The 17374-nt window shown below is 41.5% G+C and overlaps 2 protein-coding genes across 7 annotated transcripts in view; one reads left to right on the top strand and one right to left on the bottom strand.

The window, feature by feature from the left end:
- The window catches only part of FYCO1 (FYVE and coiled-coil domain containing 1), a 51509-nt gene that overhangs the window by 11030 nt on the left and 23105 nt on the right, over window positions 1–17374 (bottom strand). For all 5 annotated transcript variants that reach the window (XM_014956952.1, XM_014956957.1, XM_014956956.1 and 2 more), the window contains 6 exons: window positions 17161–17253; window positions 15630–15748; window positions 12269–12436; window positions 11717–11866; window positions 10074–10279; window positions 9615–9750 (listed from right to left, as the gene is read on the bottom strand). In XM_014956952.1, the coding sequence (XP_014812438.1) occupies window positions 9615–9750; window positions 10074–10279; window positions 11717–11866; window positions 12269–12436; window positions 15630–15748; window positions 17161–17253 (872 nt within the window). The remainder of the gene's footprint in view (window positions 1–9614; window positions 9751–10073; window positions 10280–11716; window positions 11867–12268; window positions 12437–15629; window positions 15749–17160; window positions 17254–17374) is intronic.
- CXCR6 (chemokine (C-X-C motif) receptor 6) lies at window positions 1660–5075 on the top strand. Of its 2 annotated transcripts, XM_014956958.1 has the most exons (3): window positions 1660–1784; window positions 2073–2146; window positions 3414–5075. In XM_014956958.1, the coding sequence occupies exon 3, from the start codon at window positions 3437–3439 to the stop codon at window positions 4472–4474; it is 1038 nt and encodes a 345-aa protein (XP_014812444.1). In that variant the 5' UTR covers window positions 1660–1784; window positions 2073–2146; window positions 3414–3436; the 3' UTR covers window positions 4475–5075. The 2 variants fall into 2 exon arrangements, with proteins under 2 accessions (XP_014812444.1, XP_014812445.1); XM_014956959.1 differs by lacking the exon at window positions 2073–2146.

Genomic DNA, 17374 nt, shown 5'->3' with positions numbered 1-17374 from the left:
TTGTCACAAAATACACATGAGTAGTTAAAAAAGGAAAATGGTAAATACAGATTAAGTTTTAATTTTGCAATTAATTTCTGAAAAATCAATTTGACTCTGGACATTTCAGGCGAATGGCCACATGTAAGTGAATTTGAACTGGATCTTGAGAGTACAACTTGTTCAAGCTGTTGTATCTGTAGTAGCATCACTCAAGAATCAAAACAAAGGAATAACTTCATATCGTGTCGCTTTGGTCAACAACAACTACGAAAGCTGTGATGTAGCGGTACAGGCTTCACTGATAAATAAAGCAAACTGCTGCTTTCACATTTCCTTTGAAAGATAAGACGACTGCGTTCCCCTAAGATGCAACATCGTCCAGTAAGTGACTGTTTTCTTGACTTCAGGTGAACAAGCAGACAGTTTAAAAGAACAAAAAAAGAAAAAGCTTTAGCATTTAGAAATATTCAAATTTGAATGATTTTGTTAGTACATATCCTCCATTCTGATTATCCAAAATTCAAGAGAAAGGGTGGGGTTTTATTCAAACTGTTGAAGATACTGATTTTGCATTCTAGTTTTGTTATTAAATCTTTCCTGATGCCTTGTTATTGTAGTAGTTCTTTGCTTTACACTTGCTAGTTTTTGAAAAAGGCCTTTAGACAATTTTTTTGATATCTGGAACTCAGAGGGTGTATGTCAATTATCTCCTTTCCACTTAAACCTAGAATCTGTTTTTCCAACTGGTATGTGCTTGAGTCTTCCTGATATGTTCTCATGTCTTCCAACAAATATGTATGAAATAATTTCACCTTTTCTCATTACTATCTCAAAACCCTTTTGTAATGAAATGGGTTCATTTCTAAGCAAGACACATCACATGAGGCTGATGAGCATTATTTACCTTTTTCTGTTTATAGCCTGAATATATTGTCATGGCAAATAACGCTTTTTATTATTATATGCTAAAATTACTTCTTATTTATATATTTTTTTTAAAAAAGATTGAACTACATTGGATTTTCTGTTTGGAACCCTGAGACAACAGAAATAAACAACTGGCAAGATCACTTATTATTGCTTTTTAAACCCTGCTTTTCAGCTGCAGCTACTAAAGCAGGATAGCTGATCAGCACAACAGAAATTAGACCATGGAGACCAAATGGGGAAAAACCCCTGTAACACTGAGAGTACCAGCTCCTGTGATGCTCAATTCCCAGAATGGTGGAAATCGTAAGAAGCCGCCTTCTGGTGACAGGAGAACTATTTATGCTGCATCAAACCAGAACAGCTTGTTCAGACTCTCCATCACTTGCCTGCATTTCTGCTTCATTAATTTGAGAGTTAACTTTAACAGAACCAGACCTCAAAGCAAATCCTGTATTAACACACTGGACACTACGTGACTCTCTTTAGCTCATTTTTCTACCAGTGATGTTGGTCCTATCCAATTTAAGCTTCTATTAAACTTCTAAACCTTTCTGCAATCTAGACTCAGTCCACATAGACTGTAACAACATTTCCCTGCAAATTAACTCATCCCGGTCACTGTTCTCCTTGGCAAGGAATTTTCTTCCTCCTCCTTCCCTATCTACCTAATACGATGCTTTCCCACTCTCTCCTCAGGCAGAAAGATTACTGCTGTTTTTTCCTTTGAGGAAAGCTGGAATAAGTCCATGAATGACTAGTCTGACAAGGCATAACAACTCTGATGTTTGAGACAGCATACAATGTGGGTTCTAGCCTAGGTGTGTTAGTAACGAGCAGGATGCTTTAAAAGCTTCTGGCTAGAAAAATATCAGGTAACATAATAACAATGCATTATGAATAAATGAAAACCTTTTTAAAGGAAATTGCTGGACTTTCTCTTAGACCTTACCACCCACTGAGGGAGAAACAAGCTTACCGGTCTATTTTAATGGACATTAGATTAAAAATTCTTCTTTTACAAGAGTCAGTAAGACTATCCTAAAGGCTAACTTCCAGTATGCTTGGACACTAGAGTATCTGTACGACTTCAGTAAGGCTACTAACTGAATGTTATGTTATCAAACTACAAAACTGAGTGCCTGATAATTACTTTGTTTCAGCTCAGAGGACAAAACACCCTTCCTTTACAAGACAGAGGCAAGAAACACCAGCTGACTGCTGTTGCAAGGAGTAGGTAAAATAAAACAGAGTGCCTCCATTTGTTCCAGTACACATGGCCTTAATGTTGTTGAGCCTAACTTATTTTTGCAGGTTATCTTCATCCCGTGCTTGGCCTCCATCTGAATTGAAAAGTAAAGTATTTTATAAAGAGCCAGTAACTTTTTAAAGGGGCAAGCAGTTTTATAGTACTTCTCTGGTGACTAACAGACTGCGCTGGCTCTGCTTCTTGGCACCACAGAAACTACCTTTTCGGGTAACGTTCAATCTGCTGCACACACGTAACTCACGCCAGCGAGGCCTTCCTGCAAATCTAAATGATTCAGAGGTGAATTCTGCTAATCTTATGCTGAGTAATAACTTGCAGCGGGACTAGGCCCATAGAGATGCGCTTTTTGTAGCTCAAGGGACAGGACATTTAACCTTAGGCTAAATCTTTGAAACCCCCATTTACCTGTCTCACAAAAGGCTTTATTTACAAGGTGAACAGCTTGCAAATCTGGTTGTTTCTGTTATTCTTATGTGCTGGCAACAGCCCTGACAGAAAACATCCCCTTACTGCATCAGCTCTCGAGAGGGCATGCGATGGAGGTGGGTCAACAGAGAAGTGGTCACTCCTCTCTCTGACAGTAATAAAAATGTTTGAAACGGATTAACCAAAACCAAATGAGGAAAAGACATTAATGAAAATCCTCCACATTTTCAGTAAGTCACTTGAGAAGGGGAAAGAAAGAAGTGCCACCATCTGATGACGTGACTAACATTTAAACAACGAGCTAAGGCTGAACCACAAGCTCTAACGCTCTCACTCACTGAGACTCAAACTCCACTTTTTGAGACAGGTCCAACCCAAGCCAAAGCACTCTGATGCTTAGAGCCTGCAACCTGAGCCCAAAGGCTGAATTTGGCAAAATTAATTCTGTTTCTCTCATGGGTTCCTCCATGAGGAATCCCTTGATCCAAACACTAAACCACTGATATGTCTAAAAGCTTAATCCATAATCTGTTTTCGGAAGCCTCTGTAATTGTCTTGTTTATCTTCTGAGTCGCCGTGAGTAACATCATCTGGTAACAGATGATGTGTTTAAATCCACCAGCTGTTGTGTTTGGGCCTTGACCGTCAAGACAACCTTCTTCAGCAGATAAATATATTTGCTTTTGTTGATGATGGATGTTTTACTACAGCACTTATCTGTTAGCACTTAGGATTTTTGTCTGTCTCCTGGATGCATTAGGATTTCATTACTTGCTGAGTAAAAAAATCTCAATGTGTTTCCTTACAGGCTGCCTTTAAAAAGGAGGCAACATGACAACTTCAGATGCTGATAACTTTTATTATAACTTCTCCAGCACTGATTCCTACGAAGATGGAAGTGAGAATCTTCAGACATTTACATCAGTCTTCCTGCCTTGTGTGTACTCGGTTGTTTTCATCCTTGGGCTAGCAGGAAACGCGCTGGTCTTTGTCATACTGGTTTTCTATGAGAAACTGAAGACACTGACAGACGTGTTTTTGGTGAATTTGGCAATAGCTGATTGGGTCTTCCTTTGGACGCTGCCGTTCTGGGCATATTCTGCTGGTCAGGAGTGGACTTTTGGCACCACGGCCTGTCGTATTATACGGGGCTTGTATATTCTGAACTTGTACACTTCAATGTTAACCCTAACATCCATCACCTTTGACAGGCTTATTGCTATTACTTTTGCCACCAAAGCACATATGTGTCAAACCAAACGAATGACGTGGGGCAAATTAGTCTGTGTTTTGATCTGGGTGATCTCCCTAGCATTTGCCACACCACAGTTTATTTTTAGTAAGGTGTTTAATATTGATAAGGCAATATGTCAGGAAGAATACCCAAACCATGGCACAGAACTTGCTCTTGAAGTGATCCAAGTGACCCTTGGCTATTTTATTCCCATGCTAGCCATGATAATCTGCTACTCCCTAATTATTAGAACCTTACTGCATGCCAGGAGTTTTCAAAAGAACAAATCTCTAAAAAAAATATTTTCTCTTGTTGCAATATTTCTTCTTACTCAGTCACCCTATACTTTCTTGAGACTGATAAAGATCATAAACTGGAGCTTTAATTTGAACAGCAGCTTTGAATATGCAATCATCATAACAGAAGCTCTTGCTTATTTCCATGGCTGTCTTAACCCTGTTCTGTATTTCTTCATGGGGGTGAAATTCAGGAGGAATTTACAGAAAATTATTAAAAACTCAAGCTGCATCAAACGGCAAGTTACAGCTAAACAATGGCAAACCACTGAAGAGGAAGGCTCTAAGACTTTTACTGCCTCAAATAATGCAGAGGCAACAAGCATGTACCCACTATGAAACTGCCTAGAAAATCTGACAATTATTTACAGCTTCTTTTTTGTTTTCGTTGTTGGATTTTTTTATAAATACTGAGATAAGGAATCTGCACGAAAGAGGAAATACAAGCCCATTAGTAAAGACATTGTGATTGGCTTTAGGCCAACCTATCTTAATCATGATACTTCAGTGCTTCCTGCTTTTCCTGGTCAGAGCTGATCCTAAGACTACGCCGGTAACTGAGTTAACTGTGTAGAAAATCTTCAAAACGTATAAGAAACAACGAGATAAAATGCCGTTCATCACGATATAAGGCTAACTTGGACTTCTTGACTCCAGAGGGGCTGACATTCACCCACCCTCTGGCCTGCTGGTTTTCTGTGAAAGGTGTTGATAACAAAATCATTTACGAATTTTGTTTCAAAGATGTATATTTTAGTTTGGCTCATTCATTTAATGAAAATTTGTAGATTAAAAACATACATGTGTCAATCTTCATGCTGGGCTTCTTGTGTAGTTGGGTTTTTTGTGGTTTTTTTATTTATTTTTCCGTTTGGGAGAAGGTCTCCACACGCGGTCCTTTAGCATTCATCTGAAATTTCGGTAATAAAGCAGCATTTTCATCTGCTTTACATCTAATATTAGGTTCATGGCCTGAATCTCCCATACACATCTTCATATTTCATCTCTGTTAACAGAGCTCGTGTTGCCAGATGACTGTCAACACAAGGGATATCAACACAAGGCCCCTGTCAACACAAGGGATATCACACCGCACCTGGGCTCTAACGCTGAGCAGTGGCTCCTTAGACACAAACCCTCACACCCTAATTCCCACACATTCTTTGCACCATGACATCTTTCTAGTCTGTTTTTCCAGGCATCCCCTTGGCGCCCGGGTTCCCTTGCCATGAAACTGTGGATTCCTTAGTTTTTCTCCTTCCTTTTCCTGCAGCCCCTCCTTTCTACTTCCCAGTGGGAGGCAAAAAGGTGCAAAGAGGGCAGTGCAGGCTGGGGCAGAATATATGCAAAAGCTCTTGCAAAGAGAGGCAGAACAGGGGTGGAGACTGGAACAGGGAAAAGATAGAAGGGATGTTGGAAAGGAGCAGGCAGAGGGCTTTATGCAGCTGTGGGCTGCCTATGATGAAGGCAAGGTTGGGTCCGACCCAAAGGCTGAAAGTCCTTTGCATTACAACTCAGAAATACCAGTTTTAATCTGTTTCAAACCATTCTTGCAATAACTATACTCAGTCTGGATGTTCTGTCTCTCTCTATTAACACTCAGTCCTTCTTACCAGACCACTGCAGCTCAGTGGTACCTGACCCTTCGCGGCACCATTGTGCCCACGTCACCTTTTCCCCGTTAGAAAACAGCTTCTTAGGCAATCCTTTCCTAAGTACACAATCTCTCTTGTTTCTCCCATAGTGAAATGGTGCAATACCCTTAAAAACAGAACTAGGAAGGGTCGTGCTGTGCTTTCACACTGTCTGTGTGCCAAGTAAAGCTGCCATCCCAACATACAGGCAGGCTTTCCTGGCAGAGGGTGGCGAGAGGTGCTCCTGTCCCCTCTCCTCTCCCCGGCTGGTTCTGCTCAGGGCAGCCAATGCATCGGACCACATGCCCTTTCGGCTGGCACCCTGCCCAGCCATGTGAGCTCTAATTAGGTCAGGAAAGAGCGTTATGAGTCATTAAGAAAAAAAGAATCCAAAACAAAGCAACCGCAGCGCAGACAGGCTGAGTCGTCCTTTCTATCAAAAGCAGTACCAAGGTATTAATAAACTTTGTTCCTGTACCAGGATAGTGCTAATTTATTTTTTTTTTCAATTTATTTTTTTAAACTTCTGCTGTCTATCATCTTGATTCTGCTGCTGAGACATTTATTGCAGGCATGTAATTTCTACAATATGTTAAAATGGGAGATACAAAGCACTGGTTTGCCCTGGGAACTTTGACCCAGTGCTATGCAATATCATGCCCTTTGTTTTAGAACACAGTAGGCAAATGTGAATGCTTTAGAAATGAAAGAGTTTAAAAATACAACACTTCAAAAGAGAACCCATGAGCCTTGAAGCAGCAAGGCGTACCGCAATCGCACAACTTATCTCAGCTTCTCACATCAAGATTTCAATCAGGCTGCTCCAAACTCAAATAACAGACCTGAATGTACGAAGCATCTCTTGCTTAACCCTCCCTGGTCTCAAAGCCTGCTGTTAAGAAGTAAAGCTGTTGTAACCATTTCATGTCACTTCAAGGAAAGAACTACAGGGGCAGAGTTAAGTGAAGAGAACAAGTGAAAAATAGAGTAACAGTACAGCAGACACCAAAAGGAGGACAAATAGAAAAGAAAATGTACTTTAAGACAATTTACTGCTTTGAGTATCAGCTCCCTCTTCCAGTCCAGCAAGGACTCATACCCAAAATAAGGTAACACCAGTGTGAAAAACTCATCCAGACACTCCAACAGAGTAAGGCCGTAAGAAACTCTGGCAACAGAGCATGGCTATTGCAGATCTTCTCTCTGTTTGGCACATCCAGCCTCCCTTCTCTTCCCTTTCTTGGCTGCTCATCTCCCTCCCTTTTAGAGCTGCACCAATTAGTTCAAATCTCTGGAAAAAAAAACCTGAATAGCTTGGATTATTTTCAGCAAAATTCCAATAAAGAAGTGGCCTGAAAACTTACTTATTTGTATGCATTCCTCAGACATGCATCTAGCAAGCACAACCTTGGATCCTTTCTAGATCCAGGCACAATATCAAAGCAAATTCTACCCCATCTATTCAATTTCATGCAAAGAGAACATTATTGGGATGCCAGTGGATTTTTATTTATACTTCAAGATTACCTGAAATATCCGCATAGAAATCAGGCCACATTTAGCTAGTCACTTTAGAAAAAATGATCAAAGGTCTACATGAAGCCAAGGTGGTCCACCAGTCCAGTATGGCCAAGAAATCTGCAGCAGTGAAACCAGTAGCTCAGAAAGTCCCTGAACTGCAGATCCTTGGAAGGTGGGAAAAAAGACACTGGGAAATTATCAGTACATCTACTATGGGCTGCTGTCAAAGACAGGACAGAGGGTTAGCGGAAGCTTTGCTCACATTCTGTAATACTGGGTCTGACATGTTTACCTTCAAACACCCGTGGTATAAAATGTTGCATTATCTTCTCGTGTGCTAAGATACACTCAGGCTTTGGGTACAAATATACTCTTCACCACAGAGACAAATGAACTTCATAATCAACATCGCGCTCTGCTTTTTTTCTTCAACACATACCACAGGTGCCACACCATCGTCTGACTCACATAACAGCTTCTGCTTTTCTCCCGTAACACAAAACCACACAATCAACACGAGATACTCAGGTCATCCACAATGCGAGAAGGCCATTCTCCTGCATTCTCCTCCAACTTTCAGACAAGTGAGACCCTTCAAACACTGTCATGAGGAGGGGCAGGTGTGGTTCGTGTTCCCTGCAAAGTATGTCTCAAGCTCCAAGTATGACCACTGTAGGACTCTCCCCCCGGCTCGTAACACTGATGAACCAAGAATGACACAGGATAAAACACTATTTCCTGGCTTTCCTGCCTATGATCTGTGAGCAAGGGGAGATGGACAGCCTTTAAAAGTTTACGTGGTGCAAGTAGGACGTTGCATGGGCGCCCTTCCAGAATAGTATTCCATTGTTAGTGGCAATCTTTCCTTCCAGCCTGAATACTTTGTGGGACAAGATGAATCTAGCCTAATCACAAACTGAAAAAAATGGTGACATGCATTTATTTCTTTTCTCCTGGTTGTATTCTCTGGAGCTAACTCACCTGTGATATGCCCTCTGGAGGTAGCATGAATTCAAAGTAGTAGTACAGTACACTTTTTTCTTCTTCTTCAAACAAACAAACAAAAATCCCTGACTGCAAATTGTCCCTTTGCAAAAGAAAGGCAATACTAACTTCACAAGAGCATTGTGAAGCTCAGTTAGTTCACGTCTGCCCAACGCATGATGGACATGAATATACTGTCAGTGCCAACGGCACACAAACCAGGCAGAATGCACAGAACTTATTCACCAAGGAACAAAAATGTAGAATTTTGAAAAGGCTTTTTTTTCCAAAAGCCCGTCTGTATAGTCTGCCTTCTACCCAAATTGCAAGTCACTGTGGTTTATGCCGGAAATGGGTCTCTTGAGGGCGAAAACTCTAAGTCTGCTTTCTCAGCAGTAGGCTGGTTACTCTGCGGCTATTTTCAGTTTAGCATTTAGATTTATCACACTTCTTTTTCTGCTCAGAAGCAAAACAAGTACACAACTTAGGTAAAACCACTCTTTTTTTTTTTTTTCTTCTCCAATATATAAAAGCTTTTGAAAGATAATGCATTTTACAGAATAGAATTTTTGGAAAATATTTTAAAATATTTGAACAGTAAGAAATTATTTTGTATAAACATGGATATATATTAAACTATAATATTACAACAGTTTGCAAACCAAGTATCCAGATACTCAGATGGCCTTAGATCCTCTTCATTGCTAATTTATGTAGAAGTAGATGTAAAAAAAAAAAAGACTGAAATCTGCATTCACTCTAATTTTCTTAAGAAAAAAGAACAAACTTGTGCCAGAGTTAGCTACGCAATTGCTGTTCTTTTTCTTTTCTGTAAGCTGTTATCTTTCAAGTAGTAAAGAATCCTACAGACACAGCTATTTCACAATCAGTTCAAAGAGGACTGTCATAGAAAGAGCACGTCTTTCCTTATCTTTCTCCATCTCCTTCTCTTGATACTAAGTAATGGTGTATTTGACAGAGAGTATCACTTAGCTCCTATTATCTTATAAGTTAAGTATGAATGACCAGCAATCCAGTATGGCCTGCCAGGTGATTTTAATGGTGGCAGCTGGCCTGATGACAGCACAGAACTGGATCACTCCTCCGTGCTGTGGTGAAGCAGGTGGAGGGAGAGGACACAGCTGTTTCAATTTATTAGATTTGATGCTGACTGTGCAACTAGGCCAAAATGATTTTGTGTTGGTTTACTGAACATGTGGCTGGGAATAGAAGTGTCTTCTATTTATGCAGAGGTTGGCTATCCTCACTGAATGGGAAAAAAACAACACTCCAAACAAAACCCAAGAGATTTGCCTTTCCATCAAGCTGTGTTTACTCACAGATCTTGATCCAGAGAGTCTCTTTCCATCTCACTTTCATTGTGGAGAGAGTCTGATTCCTGTACTTGGCACAGCTCCTCATCAGTGATTATATCAAATGCTGCATCATCTGGTGGTTTACAGGCTTCACTTGCAACTGTGCCATAAAAGGAGGTGAAAAGAAACATAAACAATATTAGCTGGTTATCCAAAAAACAAACAAGCAAAACCTTTAAGGGGGAAGACTAGACCATTCCTCTACCCTTACAGAAGCATTAGATAGCTACTAGAACCAACCGAAAACTTCAGGCTGGCATTTAATATACATGCAAATTTCTGTCAATACCAACCAAAGATGGGACCAGTCCCGCCCTGAAAGCACTCCATGGACATGCAGGGACAGAAGGTGACCATGTGGTGTCTTGGAGAATGTCTAAGAACCCTACTTATTTCTCCACAACATGCAAACAACACACTAACCAAAAGCCCCCTCGGATGGTGACACAGGTGATTCCAATGAAGCTGGTGATCCTTCCTGGTTGGCACTGGATCCAGAGTCATCTGTACTGTCCACAATGACTCTAGGCTTATTAAAGCAAGCTCTGCAGCAACGCTCCTTTTTTCCACCTGGCTTTGTCACCATGTAGTTGTTGCAGCAGTAGTAGCAGAAAATGCGACCACACATTCTAGAAATGATTTGAAACCACAGATGTGAGAATAATACCACATACAAGTGGAACATATCTACGCAACAGTTTGGGGCTTTGTCATAAAGCTCTTGTTCTCTGAAAAAGCCCAAATGCTACATCCATGGCAGGTATCATAGTACAGACTGTGCTGCTTTCTGAGGTGAAGCAAGTTTTCTTGACAAACACAGGACATAAATTCACATTCACACTTTGCTGCCTTAATAAATAGGGAAAACAGAAAAAAACATAAAAATACTTTAAAAAATGAATATAAGTTGAAATATAAAGACATAAAACAAACACCCACAAATATGCAATACAAATAAATAATAAATATATATGAAGTACATAGGAAGGAAATGTACTTAAAATTACACAGGCCAAAGCTCACACTAAGTTAGAGCAAAACTCGACTGTAAGGGCTGTAAGAATCTGTCTATATGTCTCTACTTAGTAATCACTCCTCTCCCCTTCAGAGAGGGAAGAAGTCCTCTGTGCTGTGCAGTCTCTCAGTATTACACCTGTCAACTACTCTTTGGTGAACACATTAAGATTTTAATGAAGAAAAGCACCCAGCAGAGATGACTGCTATTTGTTAAGTCTTAGTGGTTTTGGTTTTCATAATCATCCGAATCACTAGTAGGTGAAAACATGATTTTACAGATTTAGTAGAAATGAGTAATTTGGAAGTTTTTACCAGAAATGACTTCACTACTTATTAATACCATTAAATGGTTCCCATATTCATATGGAATTGAAGCAGTTTCAGTACTACATACCTCACATGATGAATCAGGCCGTGACAATAAAGAACAGTAAAGAGCTAAAACAAACATATCACTAAGACTCTGGAATTTATCCACTTAAGTATATTTAAATAAATCTATATAGGGTAGCTAATAACTCCAAACAGGTTAACTGTACCGAAAATAATTTAATATTAAATTTTTTTAAAAAGATCACTCTGCAATCGGTAATTATCTGTGAACATACCTACCATAAATAACAAATTTATAATTGCACAGCATGCTAGATTTATTCTGGAATACTTTCATCACAATAGCAAAACCACCTTAGTGAATATTGTTTACAGCATGCACAGAGCTGTGCATGCTAAATACATTTAAAACACCATCATTCAAAGAAACATACTATGTATACGTAGGGTGTGATTATTTTTGTTTCCAGAAATGAGAAACTGACAGGCTCCCCAAGTCAGAATTACATCCAGATCTTTGCCTTAATACATGTCAAGGGACCTTCCCATCAACGACTCTTAGCCCTTGTGAGCTCATGTGTTCCTTCAGCCTCTACAATGTCCTGTACCAATGATTCTGACCAATGAACTGTGACAGCTAGGAAGTATTTCATCCATGTAAAAGCTCATACTGAATTTTGCTTTTGAACAGTGTAACAGAGGTTCAACACACTGACCTGCAGTGGTGTCGGCGCACCATCCATGAGAACTCTTTCTGGCAGTCCAGACAATGATTAACCTCCGTGTCCCCCTGCCACCTTTGCTCTGCACTAAGCTTCTGCTGGAACTCCAGAGCATCTGATTTTTGCCACAAAGCATCCTTGTCTCTGCAGAGAGACAGTTAAACGAAAGAAAAACACAGAAATTAACAGTGCTGGTTTACTGTTAACCAACCTCAATTTGAATGTTGGTGAAAGCTTCGCAGTAAAAACTGCTTTGCTGTAATTTCTGAGGAGCTTTCAGAAATAAAGACAGATCAAGACACCTACCAAAGCACTTGGGAAGGGGGGAGAAAAATGCATGCCATGCAGAGAACTAAATACTTTTTGAAAAACAGACAGCAAATTAAGGAGGAGATAATATTGGGTGTAACATTTTTGACTGCATTATGGAAATGCAAAATTTCAACTGCTGATGAACTTGTCTATTACCGTATTTTCAATTCAGGGATACAAGACTGAACCACACAGGCAGTATGACTTCTGCTTACTGTTCATTTTGATGCCAACCTGATAAGTTCTATCAGACGTTCTTCAAGGAACTGTTTTGTTCTCGTCAGGTCATCCAGTTCAGCAAATAACTTCTGGTCGCTGCTGTCTTTGTCTGCTGCCACCTTGCTGAGCTTCTGACTGTAATCCAGGACCTTCTCTTTTGCTTCATCAGCTTCTTTTTGGATCCTGACCAAATACAAAGCCAATTAAGAACCGTTATTAGCTCACGGGCATTCAAATCTTCCCCATGTAGGAAAGGGTCCTCCACCCTGCCAAACAGGTAGTTCCAGTGAAATTGTTCTTAGTGTACATATTTTTTTATAGCTAGCCAGAACCTCTCCAGCGTTCTGCATCACTGAAAGTGCATGCAGATCCATTATCTGGTGAACACAGTCAGCAATCAGCAATTTCTTGAATGCCCTGCTTATAGAAAAGCTTACGATGGCTACCACACTGGTACCACACATTAGTGTCCCTGGAAGCTATGATCAGCAGCAGCTGCAAACTGAGCTGAACAGAGTTAAGTCCTACAGCCACAGGTTGCCCAGCATTTGCAGGCTGCTCACAAAAGGGCCACTTAATACAACGTACTCCTCTATAGCCTTCATGTTCACAAAAGGGAAACAAACCAGTTTCTCACTCTATTCTTCTAACACAGACGCAATTTGAAAACTAAAGGATAAGACAACTCGGTTCACTGCATAGTCAGTGGAAAGAAGTGTCCCCAGGAAGCTTCTAAGCACTTAAGTCTTGAAGATACAGTAATTTCGGTACTGTGAGTCCTAGCAATGGATCAAAAACGCTGCAGCGACACAAGCTGAAGGGCTGAGCTGGGCTGAACTCACTCAGACAATTCAGAGGAATTAAAATATTTTTATGAGTTAGATCAAAGGGCAACAAGAAAAGCTTCTACAGGCACATCAGTGATAAAAGGTAGACGAGGAAAAATACAGGCCCTTTCCATAAGGAAACAAGACACTTGGTTACCCGGGATATGGACAAGGCTGAGGTACTCAACGACTTTTTTATCTCAGTCTTCACTGGCAAGGGCTCTAGCCACCCCACACAAGTTGCAGAAGGCAAAGGCAGGGACTAGGAGAATGAAGAACCATCCACTGTAGGCGAAGACCAGGTTCGAGGCCATCTAATGAAACTGAAGGTACCCAAGTCCATGGGACCTGATGAGACCTATCTGCAGGTCCTGAGCGAGCCAACAGATAAAGTTGCCAAGTCACTATCCACAATATTTGAGAAGTCATGGCAGTCCAGTGAAGTTCGCACTGACTGGAAAAGGGGAAACATAACCCCCATTTTTAAAAAGGGAAAAAAGGAAGACTCGGGGAACTACAGGCTGGTCAGTCTCACCTTTGTGCCCGACAAGATCATGGAGCACATCCTCCTGGAAACTATGCTAAGACACATAGTAAATAGGGAAGTGATCGATGACAGCCAACATGGCTTCACAAAGGGCAAATTGTGCCTGACAAATTTGGTGGCCTTCTATAATGGGGTTACAGCATAGGTGGATAAGGGAAGAGCAATTGACATCATCTACCTGGACTTGTGCAAAGCATTTGACACTGTCCCACACAACATCCTGGTCTCTAAATTGGAGAGATATGGATTTGATGGAGGGACCACTTGGTGGATAAGGAATTGGCTGGATGGTTGCACTCAACCTCCCGATATCCATGTGGCGACCAGTGATGAGTGGAGTTTCTCAGGGATCAGTATTGGGACCAGTGCTCTTTAACATCTTTGTTGGCAACATCAACAGGGGGATCAAGTGTGCCCTCAGCAAGTTTACCAATGACACCACGCTGTGTGGTGCAGTCAACACACTGGAGAGAAGGGATGCCATCCAGAGGGACCTGGACAGGCTTCAGAGGTGGACTTGTGTGAACCTCACGGAAGTTCAACCAGGTCAAGTGCAAGGTTTTGCATGTGAGTTGGGGGAATCCCAAGCACAAACACAGGCTGGGCAGAGAATGGATTGAGAGCAGTCCTGAGGAGGACTTGGGGGTATTGGCTGACGAGAAGCTCAACATGAGCCATCAATGTGCACTCACAGCCCAGAAAGCCAACTGCATCCTGGGCTGCATCAAAAGAACTGTGGCCCACAGATTGAGGGAGGTGATTCTGCCCCTCTACTCTGCTCTTGTGAGACCCCATCTGGAGTACTGCGTCCAGTTCTGGGGTCCCCAACATAAGAAGGACATGGACTTGACAGAGCAAGTCCAGAAGAATGCCACAAAGGTGATCAGAAGGCTGGAGCACTTCTCTTATGAAGACAGGCTGAGAGAGGTGGGGTTGTTCAGCCTGGAGAAGAAAAGGCTCCAGGTAGACCTTATAGCAGTCTTTCAGTACTTAAAGGGGGCCTACAGGAGAGATGGAGAGGGACTCTTTATCAGGGAGTAACAGTTTTAATCTGAAAGAGGGTAGATTTAGATTAGATATCAGGAAGAAATTCTCTGCTGTCAAGGTGGTGAGACACTGGAACAGGTTGCCCAGAGAAGCTGTGGATGCCCCATCCCTGTAAGTGTTCAAGACCAGGCCAGATGGGGCTTTGAGCAACCTGGTCTAGCGGGAGGTGTCCCTGCCCATGGTGGGGGGTTGGAACTGGATGATCTTTAATGTCCCTTCCAGCTCTAACCATTCTATGGTTCTATGATTTTGTACTGACAACAGTACAAATTGACTTCAGCACAGATAAAGAATCATCAGTCTTCCCACAAAGACAGATTATATCGGCATTAAAATGTAAAAATTTGGTTTTGATTAACCCATTCGACTCTGTGAGAGCCCACACCTCATAAAGATCTATTTTGGACTGCCAGATAATCCACACTGCGCAGGCCAACATTACAGACCTTGGAAACACAGCCTGCGTTAGATACTTAAAGCTCATAAGAAACCTCACAAAGACATGCAGGATGTGGTCCCATTCAAACAATTCTTACTGATTCTCTGAAACTTCATGGAGAGGAGAGAAAAACAAAAATGTCAAAAAGCGCAAATTTTCCATTCCTTATGAAAAAAAAGGAAGCACTTTTAATTTCGTGACTAACCTATAAGGTGAAAGGAGGTTGTAAAATGTCTTTCAGTTTCATAAAGGAAGGCATACAATGAATTTACATCATCAGCTAAATAAGAATAAAATAAAATCTAAACCTTGCATTCATGCGTGCGGTGTAATGACATATTTCTCATCTGAAGTGTCAATCTGATCTTCCCTGTCAGTGCCCATGCCCTCTTTGCCCTATATAAACCCTGGGACATAGGCTACTTCATAAACTGCAGTTATTTCCAATATGCTTTGGTTACTGGCCCCTTGCTTGGCTTACAATTAGCAGCTTGTGCAAAGAAACCAAACTCTCACCTTTCCAAGAGTTGTCTCAGAGATGTCACCTCCTCTTCCTTCTGCAGCCGAGCAGATTCCGATTCAGACAGCTGCTCTCTCGCTTCCTCCAGCTTTCTGGACAAACTCGTGTTTGCAGCCTAGTGAAATAAATTAACATGTTTCCTTACATATGAAAACAACACTTTTGGACAATTACCAAGACACCCAAGCAACGCTTTAAAAGAATCAGGTAAAGCCAAACCACCAATTAAGATGCTATTGTATAAGCAGACACTAATTAGTTGTGTACTAGTGACTGATTACTTCTGTCACACTGAATAAGGGATAGACTCCAAAGTAAGACAGTATTAAGCCCATAATTCTTATTAGTCCATGTCAGTTGAGCTTTAGCCTCCTTATCAAGGAAAAACTCTCAAAGATAACGGCAAAAGAATATACCCTAAAAGTTTTTTCACGACCTAAGAGTTTCAAAAGAAAAAAGAATAAAAATGGGTAAAATGTTGCTTATTAAAGCTATATGGAACATGAAGGAAAATGAAAAAAAACCCACTTGTTTCACAGCTAGCCTCTCCAAAGCAGTCTGCCAAACTCTGAGTACCCAGGGAACATATCTAACTGCGTCTATTTCTGCTAGCAGGCAGGGCCAGGTTCAATAACCTTAACTTTCTTCTTTCATAGAATCATAGAATTGCCTAGGTTGGAAGGGACCTTTCTGGATTCCTGACTCCTCAGTACGACTCTCCTAACTCAACGGTTTGATAAATGCATTGCAAAAATCCATTTTTTTTGGTGGAGACCTTATAGCAGCCTTCCAGTACCTAAATGGGGCCTACAGGAATGATGAGGAGGGACTCTTTATGAGGGAGTGTAGCGATAGGATAAGAAGTAATGGTTTTAAACTGAAAGATGGGAGACTTGGATTAGATCTCAGGAAGTTCTTTCCTGTGAGGGTGGTGAGACATTGGAACAGGTTGCCCAGAGAAGCTGTGGATGCCCCATCCCTGGAGGTGTTCAAGGCCAGGCTGGATGGGGCTTGGAGCAACCTGGTCTGGTGGGAGGTGTCCCTGCCCATGGCAGGGGGTTGGAACTAGGTGATCTTTAAGGTCCCTTCCAACCCAAAGGACTCAATGATTCTATGATTCTATTTCTTAGCCTGATTAAGTCTCTGATTCAGTGCCCCTTGCAGCCTGCAAACAGTTGGACCTACATGTGTGGCTGCGTGCAGTGGGCATGCAGGGCCTAAGACAGACACCTTTTAAACCTGTACCCCGCTTTAAGAAGTGTACACATTACCAGACCTTACATAAAATAAGACTAGCTTTCAGAGCAGGACAAATCCTAAGTGCCATTGTGGTTTTGGTAACCTCAGTTTCAGAGGCTAACTTTCAAACTTTCAGCTGCCAAGTATTTTGTCTGCAGCACCTGTATTTATTCAAGGGCATTCTCAGACTCCCAGACAGTCATCAGAAATGCTGCCTGCCTTCTCAATTAGAACACTAATGTCCGCTGACACTAACACCTCTGTCTTTTAATCAGATCAAGCACCTACTTGCAACTCCACAATCTCTTCCTCCGCAGCACGCTGTTGTCGCCTCTGCTCCTCGAGTTGCTCTCTTACTTTGTCACACTCTTCACTGACAGCCTAGCAGAGAGATTGAGTCAGGAGTTAGCACTTCTCCAGCAGCCACCCCTTCCTCTACGAAATCCCCAGCACCACTGTCAGGCTCATGAGAGACAGCTAATGAGACACCCAACTCAGGGAT

Source organism: Calidris pugnax, unplaced genomic scaffold, assembly GCF_001431845.1.
Source record: "Calidris pugnax isolate Ruff unplaced genomic scaffold, ASM143184v1 scaffold351, whole genome shotgun sequence".
NCBI lineage: Eukaryota > Metazoa > Chordata > Aves > Charadriiformes > Scolopacidae > Calidris > Calidris pugnax.
Note: the sequence above shows the minus strand (reverse complement) of the source record. Positions and strands in the feature narration are given on the sequence as shown.